At 37.0% G+C, this 20,177-nt stretch overlaps 2 protein-coding genes and 1 long non-coding RNA gene across 8 annotated transcripts; 2 read left to right on the top strand and 1 right to left on the bottom strand.

Annotated features, from left to right (window-relative positions):
* Positions 1-338: 338 nt before the first annotated feature.
* Positions 339-8,696, top strand: LOC112575175. 3 transcript variants are annotated; one of them, XM_025256841.1, is made up of 13 exons: positions 339-1,117; positions 1,792-1,901; positions 2,937-3,071; positions 3,294-3,494; positions 3,752-3,874; positions 4,117-4,314; positions 4,524-4,620; positions 5,206-5,263; positions 5,404-6,060; positions 6,213-6,418; positions 6,608-7,085; positions 7,281-7,639; positions 7,789-8,696. In XM_025256841.1, the coding sequence occupies exons 2-11, from the start codon at positions 1,793-1,795 to the stop codon at positions 6,930-6,932; spliced, it is 2,109 nt and encodes a 702-aa protein (XP_025112626.1). In that variant the 5' UTR covers positions 339-1,117; position 1,792; the 3' UTR covers positions 6,933-7,085; positions 7,281-7,639; positions 7,789-8,696. The 3 variants fall into 3 exon arrangements, with proteins under 3 accessions (XP_025112626.1, XP_025112628.1, XP_025112627.1); XM_025256842.1 differs by lacking the exon at positions 339-1,117 and having other exon boundaries at positions 1,782-1,901; XM_025256843.1 differs by lacking the exons at positions 7,281-7,639; positions 7,789-8,696 and having other exon boundaries at positions 6,247-6,418; positions 6,608-6,749.
* LOC112575186 lies at positions 5,822-9,045 on the bottom strand. Its single transcript, XR_003101579.1, has 4 exons — positions 8,901-9,045; positions 6,701-6,789; positions 6,232-6,301; positions 5,822-5,922 (listed from the first exon to the last, which is right to left on the bottom strand). It is a non-coding gene; the product is annotated as an uncharacterized LOC112575186 (long non-coding RNA).
* Positions 9,046-9,210: 165 nt separating this feature from the next.
* On the top strand, positions 9,211-18,360 carry LOC112575676. Of its 4 annotated transcripts, XM_025257652.1 has the most exons (12): positions 9,212-9,511; positions 9,707-9,748; positions 10,326-10,461; positions 10,764-10,895; positions 11,292-11,492; positions 12,266-12,374; positions 12,484-12,547; positions 12,744-13,406; positions 14,249-14,412; positions 15,001-15,468; positions 15,729-16,081; positions 16,442-18,360. In XM_025257652.1, the coding sequence occupies exons 3-12, from the start codon at positions 10,407-10,409 to the stop codon at positions 16,843-16,845; spliced, it is 2,613 nt and encodes an 870-aa protein (XP_025113437.1). In that variant the 5' UTR covers positions 9,212-9,511; positions 9,707-9,748; positions 10,326-10,406; the 3' UTR covers positions 16,846-18,360. The 4 variants fall into 4 exon arrangements, with proteins under 4 accessions (XP_025113439.1, XP_025113437.1, XP_025113438.1 ...); XM_025257654.1 differs by lacking the exon at positions 9,707-9,748 and having other exon boundaries at positions 9,211-9,511; positions 10,321-10,461; XM_025257653.1 differs by lacking the exon at positions 9,707-9,748.
* Positions 18,361-20,177: the final 1,817 nt, after the last annotated feature.

Genomic DNA, 20,177 nt, shown 5'->3' with positions numbered 1-20,177 from the left:
AGGAACGTAACTGTTGAAACATTTGGAAAATGTTTTACTATGGATTACTTCCCTTAGAAATCTAACCTAGTCATCTGATTGAATATTTTGTTATTCTTGAAAGCGATAATGAGTCAGGTCATCAAACGCCATATCTGAGCCAGTAACCGCTTGGGCAATTTGACATAATTTTTTACTAACAATCAAAACTGAAAAATAATAATTGTAACAATGTATATGTAATAAAATAGTTCATTTATAAGCACTTTTTATACATTGTGTACATTTTTTGTTAATTTTTACTTTTTTTACTTACTTCCTTGACTATCTCTCCGTTTCCACTCAGTTGCAGTCCTTGATTTGAATTACTTACAAGAAAACAATAACTGTATTTTTAAAAAGTCATACCACATACATGTTTCAAAATGTTCTTTAACACAATGTCACTGATGGTTGACTTTAATGTAGGTTAATAGGCAATGTGTGATCGCTCTAATTTCGCATGTTTAGAACAAGTTCAGCTTTACCTTACTCTAGCTTCAACTATTGTTTATATAATACTTGGCTTCAGTAACTGCTATAAATAGATGTACTTAATGCTCAATGGGTGTGTGTTGTGTAGCGAATACGATTCTGCTGATCTTCCTATTGATAAACGTGGGTTTCAATAAGCGATAGCGATCGTGAGCGATTAATCTGCTGCTTAAAACACTGTCGGTAGTCCCAGATAACAAGCTATGCCTTGAACCACACGGTAAGTTAGTGTCAGGGTACGTACGATAGTACAGGGATATAAAAACAGCAAAGAAAAAGATAAAAAAGATAAAAGTAATACCGTGTGTGTGTGTGTATTTCAAAGTAGATAGTTGCTTTTGTAAACGGGCTTGAGAATGTGAGCACCGTGATGTGTTGGAAAAAAAGACTCAGCGCAGCAATTTCTTAAAAATTCTGTCATGAGGAGACCTTGATAAGCCTTCCATGACTACAGGTCAACAGCATGACACATTTACTGTAACAGTTGAGTAATGTGATCACAGTTTTGTTGTTATCTTTTGACAACACAAAAACAATAGGAGCTATTCTGAAGGCTGCGACCAAACGCTTATCGACATGTAACTGTCATCTACTGTCATCAAAAGTAAGTAATGTTGCCTTTAACATGAATTGCCTCCATGAACTGCAAAAACATGTGTAAATGTGTAGACAGCTAACAGTTAAGTTGAGTAGACATGCAGTAGTTAGTATGCAAGTGTGTTCACGTTCGCTAAGGATAGACAAGAGGGTAAACTTGATGTGTCTCTAGAAGACAAATATAATGCTATTGAGTAGATCGGTCTTTTCAAACTTAGTAGATATGTAATCGGTGCAGATATGTAATTGGCTCTGTGAAGAAGTGTTTGTTTGTCTACATACTTTATGCTTACTTCCACTCTTAAATCGTTTTGTCTATTTATATTTACTAAGAACACATATTTGTCTATATTGAAGTCTACAATCCCAGTACAAAAGATTAGTGGTATAAAAACAGTTTAGTAGCATACAAATGCACGCGCGTTAGTGTGTGTGTGTAGAAGGAGGGGATTGGATCTTGAGTAAGAAAGGGAAGGACACTTGGAGACAAGTGTGTGAGTGAGCAAGTGTTGCTTGGCTGCTGACCCCACCGCATGATTTATTTACCCCTCACTTAAAACAACGTGCCTTCAGGACTTCAATAAAACAATAACTCGAATGTTGATAATAATATCACAACCTTTAAACTAAACGAAATAAATAAGATATAATGTTGTGTTTCCATATCTACCTTTCTCATAGCATGATGATCGTCAGAGCAATGCTTGGAGGTCTTTCTCCACACTTATATTTCTCCATCAGTCAGTACATCTTCTGGATGCTTATCTTTCTGGGTCCTGTGTGTACACAAGGTAACAACGGTATTATGGCGTTTAAAGCAGTTTACTGTAGGTGTTTGTTTCATTACTCAGCCGCTCAGTCCGTTACAAGTAATATTGCATCCATGTACTGGTACACGGACTTTTCGCCGACGGACGTTTCGCCGCCGGACGTTTCGGAGCCGGACGTTTTGCCGATCGGACGTTTCGCCACCGGACGTTTCTGAGTCGGACGTTTTGCCGACCGGCGTTTCACCGCCGGACGTTTCGGCGCGGGACACTTCATTTCGGCATTTCACACGGACCTTTAGCCGAAGTCAAGTGTGTGACGCCCCTTAGCTCACACATTTCTCTCGCCATTGTATCAATGTATCAGTGAACTCTCTCTCACTATCCCTCCTCATGTGAACCGTTAGCTCACACATTTCTCTCGCCATTGTATCAATGTTTTTTCTCAAAGCTGTTGCGCATAATCTGTGACAATCAAAGTGAACTGTCTGTGAAGTCTGTGTGTAAAATTTGTTTGAAATAAAGAATTATTGTGTAATCTAGTAGTTACTTTCATTCTTTGAGAAGTAAGTAAGCTCTCTCTCTCTGACATAATGCGGCGAAACGTCCGGCGGCGAAACGCCGGTCGGCAAAACGTCCGACTCCGAAACGTCCAGCGGCGAAACGTCCAGTCGACAAAACGTCCGGCTCCGAAACGTCCGGCGGTGAAACGTCCGTCGGCAAAACGTCCGCACACGCATGTACTAAAATTATTTACTGTATTTTTAAAGAAATTTAGCTGTTCACTTACAGAGCCTTGAACTTGAATCACGATCACTATCAGTTAAAGCAAATGTCCAGCCATCATAAGACCTAAATTTTTTGACTGTAGTTAGGTGCTCTACCTGATTAATATGGGATCTGCCAGAAACACAATACTTCCTGTCTTTATTGGCTGAAATGACCTAGGTCCTTCTATCTTCAATCGCAATTTCATTGGCTCGCGAACAGTACAAATGGATGCTCAGGTCTTAGATAATAGGACCCTGACCAAATGCAGTGATTTTGTTTTTGCTGCAGAGACAAAGATCACTTGCAGGATACCATCAGTGCCGCCTCTACATGACACTGTCCTGAACTGTCACTTTCCAGAAGACCTCAGTGTCACCAAGAAAGATTTTACTGTTTACCACTATGTTCAGCATGACATTCCAGGTAATGACACGTGGTGGGTGTGCAAATGCAATTATTTACAGATCTGTAGTTTAATTTCAAGTTCGGTGACTAAATATTTTTTTCCTTTGGCTACTAGCATGACACGATGGTATAATTGTGGAGATAGGTACCAGGAAAAAATATTCAAACTAAGACACACACAGCAAGTATAAAAGTATTGCCTTGGTGTATTAATGCATTATTTGATGATGTTGTCTACAGAATCTGTGTTAGACTGCTGGTGGATAAAGGGAGTTCTAGACTGTTACACAAAACCAGGGTTCAAGTTTGATAGGAGAGTCAGCCAAACCCTGAACACTACAATCCACAATGTTACCATGGCAAACACAGGATTCTACACCTGTCAGGTCGCCGGCTACTCTTCGAGTCTTTTGGAAACTTGCGAACTCAGTTTGAAACCTGGTAAAGACACATTTCCAGATGGCCAACATTAACAAATATATTACTTTAGATTTGTGTGTGTACATCGAGCATAAGCTTTAGTGATATAATAGTTGTGATAGTAGCAGAGCTAGCATTTTTATTATTGTTATTGGTATTTCTATTTTAATTATAACATCGACTAATGTATTGTTTATTAAATACCAATAGTTCTGATCGTTTTCATTACTTTTATCGGCTTACTCTTATATTTTGATGAAAATTCATATTTGCTTTAGTTTCAGGTAGCAATATCAAGTGCAGCCTTTCCAGTACAACACTCACGTGTCTGTTTAACCAAGATGTCCAGAAAACCCAGAAACGTTTCGCTGTGTACCGACACAATGCCAAAGAGAACCAAAGTAATGTATCACTGAGGAAACCAGATATGTAAATACAAACATAAGATAACAATTCCGTTCCGAGAGCAATGTTGCTCAAGAAAATGATGTATTCTAATGAAGTGACACATCCAACAAAGTGAGTCGTACTTTTACCATGGATACATCTGTGTACAGGTTCTGTCCCTCCTCCTACATAGTTCCTCCATAAAGCTACAAGTTATTTCAGTCATAACCCTACATAAAACTGTATGTATGTGAAGGTGTGGTTGACTGCTCCTGGGAAGACGGTATATTATACTGTCATGTAGAAGATGGTTACTTCTTCAATAAAGAAGTCTCCTCCTATATACAAGTCGAGATTCCAAGAAAGGACACGACAGGAGACGCCTACTCTTGCTGGTTGGATGGGTCTGATGCTGATGAACTGGCAATGTGTTTCTTGGAAACCGAGAGCGAAGGTATACTTTTAGGTCAACAAGTATTTTTTCACTTTAAAAGAGATGACTGATGTTAAAGCTATTATTTTTGTGGGCAAAGAATTGTATTATTATGCATTCATAAATAATAGCTGTGAGAAATGAGGCAAACACGATCTAGTATGTTTGCTTTAGTCTTTCAATTATAGGTGAAATGTGTGTATATTCATTAAAAAAAATGATTGTTACAGAAAACTCGGTACTTTGGATGGAAGTCGGTATAACACTAGGACTTCTGATTGTGGTTGTGTCTTCAGTTATAGGAATCTTCATTTGGAAACTTAGAAGGTAGGAAAGAGTAACACTTACTTTTACTCAGTGATTTCGAGTCGACCAAACGTTGTTGTCATCCTAGTATAACAATTGTAAAAACTGTGATAAGAAAATAGTTAACAATAAACAAGAAACTCTGTACTTTACAACTTCCTTTTTATAATAACCATACTTTGGTGTAATAGTCAGACACTAAATTAACAGTTATATAAAGACATGGACAACTAATATGATTTAATTTTTGGCAGTATGAAGCCCCGTGAAGGTTATGGATTCTAAAGATAAGAAATAAGCTTTGCTTGTGTAGTAAATTGAACCTCTGTAATTATTTAGGAAGATAGAACATTCCATTTTCACATCTTGTGTCTGAAGTGTCTAGAGCCACTTCAACTCCAAAGGTGGTGATACTATAAGTCCTCCTCTTCATCATCATTTTCCCCGTCGCCTATGAATAACACTTTTGATATCAATTTCAACGTCTTACTGAATCTGTCTCCATGTTTCTTAACTTTCCCGAGTATCAATTAAACACAAACTAGTTTTACAGTACAAGTAAAGAATAAACTAACATTAGTTTGTATCAATAATGATTCTATGCAGGCGTGACAGGAAAAGGCAAAGAAGTCAAGGAGACGAACTGAAGGCAATGATAAATAAAGTAAGTAGTTAACATCTAGAATCGTTAACAAAGGCACTTAACATGTACATATATTTTTGCAACCGGTATAATTTAATTCAAAACTTTAAATTGGCTTTGAATGCATTTAACAATAGTCAGCCCGCATTTTTCATTTTCAGGACAAGCATCCAATAACGCAAGCGTTTCAAGATTTTCAACTACAGAAAGTGAAAGATATGTACCCGGACATGCTTAAAGGACTCTACTTTGTGCCTCCTGTATACTTCAATAAAATTCAATACACGACACAGTCTGTTACCGGTCAAACTATTCACATCGCAGACTCACCTGACCCCAGTGACGTCAGACACGACCAGGCCATGCAGCACGTGCTGCACTGTGTACGTCACATGGCGAAACAAGAAAACATGTTTGTGCTGACACAGTTCAAGTATGAAGACTACCTGAACAATCCTGGTCCTGATTTTGCAAAACACAGCTTGCCTACATTTTCTAGTCTGAAGAAAAAGTTTAGGGACAAAGATGAAGGATGCTTTGATATTCTTTTCATACATCGGCTTCATGGAGTGGTTGCTGGGGTGGTCAAGTCTGTCAGCGATAAAAACAATGACTGTGAGGATGGTGGAGGGTCAGTTGATGACCATATAGTCACAGAGGTGTCTGATGCCATCCGAAAGCTAAACAAAGCAAGAAATGTTCTACAACATCTGCTCTCGGATCAGGAGCAGATTCCAGTTCGGCTGATTTTGATGCTACCCAACGTTGCAATGTCAACCTTAGAACGTGCACTAAACAGTCATACTAAAGTGACTCAGGTAAACTTATCAGTCATGCATTTCATTAAAAAAAATTGCATAAGTATTTTTTATTGTTTTTTGTAGTAAGGCTAAAGAATAATTAAATATAGGTTTACATGATGCGTTTAAAACGCTCTTGATTATTTCATGTAAATTATTATTTTTTCCAGGAATTACACGATTGCTTACATTTGAATGCTACAGATGATTCCACCCAGCTTTGTCTGTGTGCTGATCACTTGTCTAGTCCTAGTGTTCCCTGGAAAGTCAACTCAACTGTAGTGAATCATTTAAAACAATGGTGGGAAGGTGTGACAAAAGCTCATGCAGATCAACCCAAAATGACTACTGAGTTATTTCAAGACATAGTAGCAAGGTAAGAAATTTGTTCACAATCCAGTCCAATAAAGATTATCAGATTAAAGCAACGTTAAAAATAGTAATAATTTGTAGTAGTAAATATCATTTATTACTATAACCAATACTATTATTATTCCATATATAAAAATTTGCCTACCCTTATTTAAATATAAATTTTGAATTTTTTTTTTTTTTTAATTTCCAGATTCTGTGGTCCTGCAACCCAGTCTTGTCTTAACTTTTCAGTTGAGTCAAAGCCTATGTTGCCTAAGACCCTGAACCAAGCCATTTCACTTACCAGTCATTTGTTTGAACAGTGCATTCTCTACCCTGGTATGACAGACATGCTAGAGGAACCTCGTGTGTTGATCTCAGGACCGCCTGGCACTGGGAAAACCAGAATGCTGGCTTTAGTCGGGAGGAAATGGATGTCTGAAGGTCACGTGGTCCATCTGATCATGTCCATTAAAAGTCATGGTGCTACAACAGCTCTAGAAAAGTTACTGCAGTGGAGACATGGAGACACCTAGGTCCCAGTCCCAAACTAGCTGGAAACAAAAGATAAGTCGTTTGATGTGTGAAATAGATGACAAGAAGAAAAGAGACGATTCCATTAAGTTGCTGACTGGTCGTGCAAAGCTCAGTCCTTTGTTTGCACTTATTGATGAACTGGTTCTTGAAAGGTAAGTGTTAATCATCATTTTTATTTACATCAAACTAATATATAAATAATGGTCTAAATGCTGCTCATTGTTTGCCAATGGTAAACGTATGTAAAGAACTTTATTAATTAATTTAATTAATTAATAACAGTATCAATATTAGAAATATAAAGATTGTTTATAGGGTCATTTGATTAAAATGCTTATTGCTTACAGAGAGAAACAAAACAATGTTGAAGCCTTTCTTAACTCCCTTTGCAAGACTATCCCTAATCTCCACCTGTGGACGGCCAGCTGCACTCAAAATATCAAATCACCTGACTGGAAAACATGTATCCTTACAAAACCTCTCAGTTGTCCCCCTGCAGTAGTTAGACAAATAAAAAAAGGACCAAGCACTGCTCACATGAAGGAGAACTCCACTTTCAAATATTTGCCACCCACAGACGGCTTGCCTGTGAAAATCTTTCGTCATAAGGATAAAGGACACACAGAAAGAGAACCACGTGACTGTGACGTTTGTGGAGAGAAAGTTGTCAGATTTCTGACACAAAGCGTTCAACATAATGACACAGGTATTGTTTATTATTCTCTTTATAGTAAACAACAAAAATATCGATGCTGTATTACTGGTATGTATACTTGAAATACTTTATTTATGCATTCATAAGCATTTAAATACAAGATTATATGGATGTAGATATACGTCTGTAAATGTTTGCAGAAACAGAAATCATTGAGATGAATGCAAGAACAGGGACTGAACAAACAACATTGATTCAGTGTCCAGCCCTTCAGTACAGAGACGTTTTGATATTGTTTGAGAGTGATTTCACAAAGAACAGTCCTATGGTCAAGGCTTTATCAAACATTCGAATTCCAGTCCAGGTCATTGACTTTCAGAAGCCAAGAAATGAAAGTGACAGGAACAGTGTGTTAGCAGCCAAAACAAGTTCACTGTGCACACTGAGAAGCAAGGTGGTGGTCTATGTAGAGGGCGCTGGCAACAGATCCAACATCGAGTCTAACAGACAACGAGGCTTCACTAGCTGTACATCACAGCTTGTAGTCGTTAGTAGGAACTGATTATATAGTTTTCGCAAAAATTAAAGTCTGTGTTTGATGACTGAAAACTTTTCTTATCGTCTGTGTGGTTTTATTTTTTTCTGTATCTTGGCATGTGCTAACACGTGTCATTCCAAAACAGACAATCTTCATCAAGGAAAAAAAATCTACTTATTATATAATAATTTTTGACCAATCACAAAGTTTATACACTTTACCAACAGTTATGCGAATTGTCTTATCCAGTTTACCATACTATGCGTAGTTGTTACTATGAATGTTTTAGTCATTATGTTTTACATGTGCATTTTGTCATGCTGGTAATAAGACAAATGTCTCCATCTGGTTAACACTGATCTAATCATAGAATATTATTTGTTGGTTATAGCAGGGATTCCCTAACAAAAGTGTTCTTCTGCTATCTTTGACTTACTGTAAAACTCGTATTAGGACATACTTCAGATGCGAAAATGAATGTTTCCACCATGTAATGATACTGTAATGTGTATGCAAGCAATTGTAGAAAGGATGAGGAAAAGAAATGAATAAACTGGTTGTAGGTATGTCTTTGTCTGTGTGTGCGCTTTTTTATATTTTTGTGAGCTTTGTTGTTGTTAAAAGTATTGCTGAAACATTATGTGACAAGAGAAAAAAATGTCAATGTATGTATTCTCAGAAGTGCACATCACGTGTACAGTACCGTCTGTGGAGATGTTCCGAGACACTTTCTAGAACAACATCACCAAAGAGACTTCACAGTGTACTACAAACCTATCAAAGAAGTAGATGATAAGTCACATGCACTAATTTATTCTTGATTTTTGTTTCATTTCTAAGATCAATTGCTATTCACTTTCACAGTCTTTTTTCTTTATTCGTCTTTGCGTTACTACATTCACAGTGCATTGTAGACTTGCATAAGACTGTATCTCCAGTAAAGAATTCTGGGGCTTAAGCCGTTTTGAACCGACTGGACTGTTTTCGAAGCAGTCGCTGCATAAACAAGCACGACGTGATTACCCGGATGTTGTTCGACTCATTGAGGTCGTTCTACTCATCATCTAGTAATAATCCCAGTCACAGAACTTTCCTGCTCTTTCATATATTTTTGTCTTCCCTCTTTCTTTCTATCCTCTGTTTGAAGGGCACAAGGTGGTTGTAGAGAAAGGTCGTGCTTGTGTCTGTGTGGTTGACAGTGTGTCTACGTGACCATGCATGTGGACGTGCATTTTTATACTGCATTTATATACTGCTCTACCATTGTGTGTGAAAGGGAAAGATTCCGGGAATGCCCTTATCTAAAACTAGAGATCCGTGCGCCATGTTTTTGGAAGTAGGTAACAAATGACCGAAGAACCAGACTTTCTACAGAAACTTTGAAGGTGAGTTATTATTTTACTTATTATTCAGTATTCAGTAGTTATTGTAGTTCAGATGATAAAACAACTGACAAGCATGAAATAAAGACTGACAGCGTCTAGAACTGATATGACGGTTATCACATGTCATTGACCTACTAAACTCAAGAATAAATGTGAGCCTCATTTTTAAATGACAACCATGTACATGCATTGCAGGTGCTTTATTCAGTGATTGTATTTCACTGAGAATCCTTGCAGGTAAGTTCGGCATTACAGTGTGTGTAAGATGAAATAGTTTGTAGTTTGGACTAGGAAAAGAGGGCTCAATACCCAAATTCAGGAATTACCTGAATTTTGCTTTAAAATTCATTTTTATGATAATCAAAAATAACATTCAGACATACAAAAGTAAGATATAACAGATGCATATTAGAAGAAAATATTTTTTTTACAAATATTTACATGAGTTGAATGGTCTGTAAGGGTTTTGACTTGTGTAGAGGATCAAATATAGGTTGTATTTTTGGAACTGCTACAGAATTACCATGTAAATGTAGGGGAACCAAAAATGTTTAGAGACCTATCACACTTTATTATGCAAATGTTTCAATAAACGGACGTCTTGCCCAGTAATCAGTTTCTTTAGGCTTGTGTACAATACTCATGTACAAGACTGTGGCAGATAATATTTCCAAGTGTAGAGTTCCCGGAAGTACACTATCGTTATTGGAAACTTTGTCCTCCTACTTGTGGACTATTAATTATATTATTTTGTTATGGAAACTTCGTTTATACAGCTTATAGTTCGTCATATAATACTTTTAACATTCTATAGCCAGATGAATTCAGAACATTGCACGCTTCCTGGACATTTCAACAGAGGAGACATCGCTAAAATCTTCTGACATCTTCAACTATGGACAAAATCCTTTTGGTGCTTTTCCTGCAGATTGTTACTGCTTCATCGGAAGGTAAAACGTATCACTCAATATTTATATTCTCTCCTCAGTGTGTGCATTTGTGTGTGTGTGTGTGAGAGAGAGAGAGAGGGAGATCTATAGATAACGAGAAGGTGTATAAGCTGCATAAATGTCGGTTCTGACTGAGTATTTGAGTTTTAATATGGGTGTACGTTTTAGGTTTATCTTCAAAAAATAATGTTAGAGATTTAAAAATAATATAGAGCTAACTGGGAAGAAGGCGGGCGTTATGACCTGAAATATCAGAATAATTTTTTTTCTGAAAATGACACCTCTTGTCTTTTGTATTTTAGAGGGACACATCACATGTACTATCCCGCCAGTAAAAATGTTCCAGGACGCGGTTTTGACATGCAACTTTCCCGAAGACCTGAATGTGACCAAGAAAGACTTCGCAATATACCACTACCTGAATAATATTAGAGGTATCGAGATAAGCTAAGCATACACTGTGAAACAAGCTGTTCAACTCTCAAACAACTTCTTGTTATACCTAATAATTTAAAGAGTGTATGTTTATATTTATTTATTAGCTGTTTATTTATTTGTAAGTCTTGTGACGAATGTTTTCTTTCAAGTTTCTTTTTTAAAAATATCTTCTCCCTTTCAATTTAAACATTTTCAGTCAGTCACATGTTAGCTTTTTTTATTGAAAGCGTATTGTAATTGTAATTATAAATTTACAAGACTATCTCACTAAACAGTGGAAGTAAAAATAAAGCGGTACATTTTTAAAAACAAGATGATTATAAGTTGTAAACTTTTAAGAACAAAACAAAGTAATAAACTAAAACAGAATTTTTAAAATATGTTTTAAACAGATGATACTGTCGACTGCTGGTGGATTAGGGGTGAAATGACCTGCTCTGCAAAACCGGATATCGTGTATCAAACAAGAGTCAACAGAACCTTCACTATATCAATTCTCAATGTGTCGTCAGCTCACACAGGACAATATGCTTGTCAGGTGGCTAACTACGACCCGAAGTTAATTCAGACCTGTCACCTTCAAATTAAGTTTGGTAAGAGGCTCATTTCAAAGATTTTTTTTAAAATTTCCATATTAGCTTAGTGGATTTTATTTTTAAGATTTTTAGTCTCTCCTATAAAACTGCCATGATTTATCAGTTAAAGACAAACAAGTGACAAAAACTGTTGTTATGTTTATTAACATCGGAATTCTTTGTTTCAGTCTCAGGGCTTCTGCTAAGGCTAAATTCTTTGGGGTCCCAGGGACCTCTTCTTCAGATTTCTAAGGGGTCCCAGGCTAACTCTAAACTTTATTAAATTGAAAAAAAAACCCCAACAAATCACCATACTTTGTTCAACTGCCTTTCAGACATACAAAGCACTGTAATGTCTAGTCAGAAATATCGAGATTTCTGTGCCATGAAGAGTGAGCAAGCATCTGTGATGAGCTTATGCTCATTGTATTTAGGATGCTCACTTTCTTTTCCTTTTCTGAGACGATGATTTTAACCTCGCTGTTAACGACATCTTGGAAATAGGTTCATGGAGCTCTTCCCGGTAGGGGAAAAAACTCAAAGGGGTCCTCCGAACTTTTAATGCGTACTGTACGCAATTTTTTGCGTAAGCAGAAGCCCCGCAGTTTCAGTAATCTTAATTTACTGTTTACTTTTATTTTTCTTACACTTACATGTTGCAATTGTTACTTTATTAAAACGTGAGTATTACTGGTTCCAGTGAAAGGACTTGATGTTATTTTCACCTTTTACTTTTCATTATGTTCAGCTCTAAGATAGACTTATAGAAATATAAAATATTTGTCTTTCAGATGCACAAGAGGATCACGGAAATACGTTTGCTGTCGTGTTGTCAGTAGTTTTGGTGGGAGCAGTTCTTTTGGCAATTTTGGTCATCGTCGTAGTACTGAAATGCAGAAGGTAAGAAAAAAAATTGAATTATTAAAAAAAACGTAACTGTTTGAATAAACATCTGCTCGACGAAATCTTCAAACATTCTCTATGACTCATTCTCCATGATCCTGTTTAGGCGATGCAGATGCAAGAGGGAAGATAGACCTGAAAGCAGAGAAGGACAACCAATGATTGTCACAGTAAGTACGTTAATGCAAACTAATGAGCTGTCCTGATGTATTGTAACTGATGGTTAGTATAAGTTAAGACCTTTTTAGAATTTTCTGTACATTTGCACACTTTGTCATTTTATTTTCCCAGCTAATCAATACGATCCACAAATTGAAATAAATAATTTTGTACCAAAAGTTTTATCTTGTTTTCTATTTTATCAAGGACAAAAGAGTGACGGAGGAGTTTCAAGAATTTCTGTTAAAGAAAGTCAGACAAATGTTCCCGGATATGCTTAATACCTGCTACTTTGTGCCTCCAATCTACTTCAACAAAACTCGATATAAGACAGAAACTGTTGCCGGTCAAGTTGTTTACATTCCTGATCTTCCAGACCCCAGTGATGTCCTGTACAACAAAGCCATGGAAACTGTTTTGAGTTGCTTGCGCCGCATCCTGAAAACTAAACAGGAACGAATGTTTGTTCTGACACACTTTAACTACGATGACTACTTGAACAACCCTGACCATAATTTTATAACACATGGCCTGCCTGTTCCTGCTGGTTTGAAAAAAAGGAAAGGAGAAAACAAGATCGGTTGTTTTGATTTTCTCATCCTCCATCGGCAGTACGGGGTGGTGGTTGGGGTGGTAAAGACTGTTAGTGACAAGTATGACGGAAGTGAGGATACAAAGAAGAAAACTGATCACCTGCTGATCACAGAGGTGTCTGAAGCTATTCTACAACTGACAAAGGCAGCTCGTATGATAAAACATCTCATGTCAGACCAGAATCACCCTCTGAAAGTTCGACAGGCCATAGTTTTACCCAACGCCGAGCATACCACGCTAAACCGGGTTCTCCACAATCACCGCGGTCTGGCTCAGGTAAGTTATTTAGTGCATAGTGTCTTTTTCTTGAACAGATGTTTGAACAATAAACTAAAAACTCTACATTTTATCAAATGCTTACCGATATGAAAGTATTTGCCTAACTGACTTTAGGTTCTTGTTTTTTTTATTGTATTTTTACCTTGCCCGATGATGAACTGAAATACTCTTAAGAGCAGGTTGTAGATAATTTGAAACCAAAAGCCCGTTAGGAGAATGCTTAGCTGAATTTCTGTATTCTTTGAAGGTTTAAATGCATGAATATGACATAGCATTCTAGAACTGTTCCTACCCACTGTTGGTCTGCATCTAGGACTATCATTGACTTTTAATCACATCACTGAGTACTGACATGTCTCTTTATTATGCAACGTTCTATACGGCTTTGTCTTCGCAGGTCAATGTTGTAATATACATCTGAAAAATTGTATTATTGTAAACAACTAGTTCAGTTTCCGTCCTCATAGGAAATCTCACGCTATGATCATTTTTTCATTTCCACTGTCAATTTTGTCTTGCCTTTTCTCGTTGTTATTTCCACGAAGGTGGAGTATATGTTCTTCGCTAGCCCCACTTTGTCCCGTTGATAATAGGCGAGTTCTTATCTTGTTGTTGGTGTGCAAGCACGACAAATGCATCCCGGGTTAGATGGATATTATAAATATCTTTAGAATGCTCTCATTTAAAAACTAGAAATTTCAGAACACCGTTAGACAGTTTTGATTGTCGATTAGATTCTAATCACGACGACGACGACGACGACGACGATGATGACGATGACGATGATGATGATGATGATGATGATGATGATGATGATGATGATGATGATGATGATTTAGAAGCTGCGGAAGTGCTTTCAAACCGAAGACGTCCCAGTTCAGCTATGTCTTTGTGCCGACCAACTGACTGATCCTCATCTGATGACCTGGTGGGACAGCTTGATGAATAAGTCTACAGATGACGATATTATGAAAGATGACCTGTATGAATGCTTGATAGCAAGGTAAGTTCTCCCAAGTATTGTTTAGTTACTTATTAAAATTAATGGGTATATAAATATATTTATAAGCAATCTCTTTGGAAGAAGGATATCCTTGTGGTTAGCTCCCATGTTCGCGGACCAGTAGGTCGCTCATCTGACACTTGCTGTTACCTTTGGCTGGAAAACGTTTCATGTACCCAATCAGCTCTTCTGCAGGAAAGAATCGGTACGTGGTTTATCAGGGGAGGCAAATCTGTACACAGAGAGAAAGTAGGACTCTACCTTTTACTTACGTTTAACACGTGAACATTTCTCACTATTCCTTACACATCTAGGTGTTGTACCCTTTGCCTTTCAGTTTTTCAAGGAAGAAGAATGGTTTAAATGTCTTTAAACTAACCCTTTGGCCTTTTTTCAAAACAACACTAGAACATGACACTAAATTATTCTTAATCAACGGTATTTAGAGCGCTATTGACACATCAAAATAACAAAGAAAATGAATCAAAGGACGTCTTTGATGTTATCACCATTGTTAATTATATCTTATTTATTTTATTGTCCTATGGTATTTTATTGTCGTGAAAGGAAATATATTTGTAATCACAGATTCTGTGGGCCTGCTACTACATCTGCTGTAGACATTCCAAGAACACCCGATTCCCTTCCATTGCCCAAGACTCTGGACCAAGCCGTGTCCGTAACCGGAGATTTGTTTGATCGTTGTACACTGTACCCGGGTATGACAGACCTCATCCAGGAGCCTCGGGTGTTTCTTTCAGGACCACCAGGCACCGGAAAAACCAGGCTACTGGGTCTTGTGGGACGAAAATGGTTATTTGAAGGTCATGTGGTGCAAATAGTTAACACTTCAACGGAACTTACTTCTGCAACAATACAACTAGTAAAGATTCTGCAGGAGGCACAATCATCAGACATTTCACCGAATGGGATGGTTGTCAGCTTAAATTGTAACATAGAGAGGAGACAGGATATCCGTGACACGATTACCAAACTGGAAGCAACTGCAGGCGAAAAACCTGTTTGTGTACTTGTTGATGACCTGGAAATTAATGCGTATGTACAGAAACATTTTCTTTAGCTGATAATTTGTCACTTTTTGTAATTTCGTTATCCTTTTGAAAAAAGTGATAGATTACGATAACTTCTTAGACTGCTTAAATGGATTTATTTTCATTTATGAAATAACTTATATAATGACAGTTAGATACCTTGTAATTGATACAAATTGTATAAATTTTAGCTGTTATGTAAATGAGCTATTAGTACTATGCATACTAAATTTTATTTATTAAAACTCGGTTGTGTCTTAACAGGGAGAAGTCACAGCAGATTCACAAGTTTTTTAAAAGCCTACGTATGTGCTTGCCTAATATCCATTGCTGGGCAAGCAGCTGCAGCACTGATAACGCGCCAGAAGGCTGGCGGTCAGAGGTTCTCACCATACCTATAAGCTGTCCACCAGATGTACTACGAGAGGCGATGAAAGAAAAACGTATTCCCGGCGTACTACCGTATTCAGAGAGCAGGTTTACATCACCTACTAAAGGCATGCCTGTGATCAGCATTTCTCACCATTATTGTGCATCCAACAGCCACATAGATTATAAGATGTGTGGAAACGAAATTCTGAGGTTTTTATCACAAGCTCTTCGTATTTCTGGCATCGGTATGGTTTAACTTTTTTTATGATATTTAGTTTACACTGATTTACTCAAAATCACGCTCCTCTTTGTGTATCTCTCTGTGTGTCTTTTTGTGTGTATAAGAGAAGACAGAAAACGCGCACAATGTTAGATCTGATTTGGCTGAATAATAAACAAAGTATACTTTCATCAATGTGCTTCATCTGTAGAGTTTTTATGTGAAAAAAATTGCTGGATAGTAACTTCCTGAAAAACGGGTTGTTTTGTGTTCCTGCTGATTGCAAGTGTTTTGGGGTTTTAATTTGACAATACACATTTTCTAAAAAACATAGCGTGTACATTTATACTTTAAAAAAATTAATGTCTATGCAATTGGTTTGCAGGAGCAAACCCTGGGACAATGGATATGTCAACAGCCCTCAGGTACAGAGACATATTAATGTTGTTTGAAGATGATGTCACACAGTTTATGCCTGTGGTTACTGCTTTTAAAGAATCAGGAATCCCTGTGCAGATCATTGACTACAAGAACCAAGAGGATGTGTTAAATAGTAATGTTGTGATTGCCGCAAACGCCGGTTTCTTGTGCGGAATTAAACGAAAAGTGGTTATTTATGTTGAAGGAGATACAGAGCCATCAGACATCTCTGCGAGCTGGAACAAACTGCGCAGTATAACCAGCTGTACATCCCAACTAGTGTTCGTTTCCTTTGCGTTCAAAAATGTTTGGAATGCAGTAGTAAAAGTAGCAGATTATGTGATAACAAATTTGATTGGCCCAATTTAGGCCTCTGTTACAAACACAAGGTTGTGAAAAGTACATGGACTAACAGATATGGTCTGCCAAGGGACTTTGCTTGTCTTCCGTCACCTTTGAATGAAGTTGCCAAAAATAGTCCTGTTGTGCCGAGTTATATGTCCAAGTGGGAAGTCGACTGTGTACATAGCCATTGATGTCGTCTTGTCGAATGTAAATTAGGAGACATTACTTCTAACTCTTCGTATGGAATGCACGCATTTTTCTCCAATTCATAAATCAATCTGAAAGCTATGGTTGACATGTGGATACTTGATGTTGTCACGTTACCTTGTTTTTCACCCCTTTTTCCCAATCTGGACATCTCAGGGTGAAAGGCAATCACACTTATTCGCCCTAACTGTCAAACGAGAGTGTATACCATTAGCTATAGTTACAAGTTCTATTTATCTATTGCTGTAATCCTAATGTGGATTTTTTTTATTGCAACTGCTTACGATGAGGACTGAGAAATTGTCCAGCAGAAAACCTTTTTGAACTGTTGTTGGCTCATGCAAATCAGTGCTTTGCTTTAAATGTACATGTTAATCAAAACCTCTCAGTCCTCGTCTCAATTTTCTATGCTCTTAATCAGCACATTTAATTTTATCTTCATCGAATCAAAAGTGTTTTCCCTTCAATTTCCTGTAACCTTGTAGCATTCATCTTTTTGTAAGATGAGTGAGAGTCATGGTTGGTGAAAGTGTCTGGCATTCTATGGACGTAGAACTGATTTCCATCAACTGCCACTGTGGGATGTTAGGTATGTCACTTCAGAAGGTCATCGTAAAGACAGGATGAATTAGTAATTTCTTGCTCAAGAATTGTATTTGTTTTTGCAACTAAAATATTAATCTCAATGGTGGTAATATGTAACACCAATGCCCACAACACTGCTCAGACAGGGACGTGCTGATTTTGTTTGAAAGGGTCATTACAGAAGATGTACCTATGATGACAAGTCTCAAACAGAAAGTAATTCCAATGAAGATCCTCAGCTATAGAAATGAGAAGACTGCTTTCAGGCATAAAAGTAACACTGTTTTTGGTAGCTAAAGCAGGTTTTCTGAACGGAGTGAAAAGTAAGGTCGTTGTGTGCGTTGAGGGAGATATAAAAAGATGGAGAAACAAATCTCAATCGACGTGTATAAAACGGTTATTGCTTGCTTTTTTAATCAATAAATTAAAGTTGCTTTGTTTGTATCTATAAGCTTTAAGACTCCACAGTTGTAGACACAAAATAAAATATCTGACGCTTTGTCTCGTGTCTGTTAAAGAGACAGAGCAAAATCAAATGAGAGTTTAAGATAAGGATGAACCGATGCTCACGCCAGGACGCTGAGAAACTAATATTTTTGTGTTTGCTATGCATTGCAAAGTTCAGTGCCTTGTCTTCAGAAGACGGTAGAATATTTTGGTTTACACTCTTTTTAAAATAAAGATTCTTGTGTGTATTCTTAACAAAATAAATTGAAAGTGATGTGGTAATAAAGATGTAAACAATAATCCTCAAATTGTTGTTTTTAAGAGACTACCAAATAGCAATATACCTCAGTGTGGTTAATCTCTTTCTCTCTCTTTCTCTCTCACACACAGACACACACACACACACGTTTAAAAATACAGATTGATAAAGAATAATCGGGAAGAAGAAAGAGATAAACATAAATGGATTTCACAATGACTTGAGAGAGAGAGCTGAGCTGATTTCTTTAGAGCAGTTGAAGCTCTCATTAAAAGCTGGAACAAAGACTTCATGTTTCACGGTCATGTGATTACAGACATCAGTAGCTCTGGCAACTCTAAAATCATACCGTACTCTCACATATCAGAGGTATTGTCATAGAAACACGACAATCATCGTGTTATGACCATGACGGCCTGTCGTAGGTGAAATTACATATTTCGATCATCATTAAACAACATGATGTTAACAGGATTTTTTCCTTTCCGCAGTTTAAATAACATAATTATTTTTATCGCGTAAGAGTGTTACACAGTACATGCAAATCTTGAAATTTTAGTAAAATGAAGATGTATTCTTCATACAAAAATTGTCAATAATGCAAAAGCATGTGATGTGTCTGCTCGAAACAGCTAAATAGGAGTTATAGGTGAAAAACGTATGGGGAAACTAAACGGAAACACACAGTAGTAAGTAAAAAGTAAAGTTTCATTGCAGCTAAAAAGGAAAAAAGGTTTTTGTTTTGTAAATATGTATACAAGTTTTATTGTGTTATTATCTTTTTAATGGTAGAAAGTCATCATCAGCAGTCAGTTCATTAACTCTCTAATGAAAAATGCAGGAATTTTAAGAGCAATAGTACAGATGCAAACATTTACTCAAATATCCCACATAGTAAAAATATTCAATAATAATACAATGTAAACTGCAACTTTACATTTTGATGTGGAGACGATTTACTGACCAGTATCTCAAGTTAACTCCGTTTGAAGCTTTTTCTTTTAAACTTTAGTCAAAGTTTCTAAATAAAATTCTAATATGTGACCTGATAGTAGGTTTCCTATTGAGATTCCATGTGAACCCGAAGCCATACGTGTGCTATTGTGTTTCTCCATTTATGCTGATTTTTCTATGCAAGAGTATTGGAGTGCAGCTTACAGACATTGTTTAATTCAGTTTAGCATTTTTTTTAAACAATGCACTATCATCTTGCATTGTTGGTCCGCTTTAAAGTTTGCCTTCTAAGGATTAAGCGACAATGTTTCTTACCTCGGGTGGACAAGTGACAGTTAAATGTGTTAATCGCAAATAAGCATTGGAGTATGATTATGGGGTTGAGTGGTACGCGCGATGTAGTGTAGCGATTTCTGGTGATTTACAAAATATACATTATTTACAATTACGTTTCTATTTTGGTTCATTACATAGTCCCTGGAGAATTTTGCTCAAGATTCCAAAGAATCCTTTCACTCATTCAGTCCTCTCTAAATTCATGAACCTCTCATCTCTACCCGACTATCTGAATGCAGACAATGTGCAGCAACCCTCTAACCCACCACTCATCTAATCACTGATCCATTTTTAACCCTATCATCCCTACCATACATACAGTCTGTATGCAAACAATATATCCTCTCCCTAATACTGATATGCTTCGAAACGCTCTTCATAAGCAGAGCAACATCAGCATTGACTAGCTCTCTTGTCACCCGTCTTATCTTAAAACGTCTGTAGATAAACCATGATTAGTATCTTGTTCCTCTTACATTATCGCGTGACAATACTTGAATAAGGGATTGTTTTTCCGATGTGTTGGGCTATGCTTTAGATACTCTGGACAAAATCTAGATATTTCAAG

Source organism: Pomacea canaliculata, linkage group LG11 (assembly GCF_003073045.1).
Source record: "Pomacea canaliculata isolate SZHN2017 linkage group LG11, ASM307304v1, whole genome shotgun sequence".
Taxonomy (NCBI): domain Eukaryota; kingdom Metazoa; phylum Mollusca; class Gastropoda; order Architaenioglossa; family Ampullariidae; genus Pomacea; species Pomacea canaliculata.
Note: the sequence above shows the minus strand (reverse complement) of the source record. Positions and strands in the feature narration are given on the sequence as shown.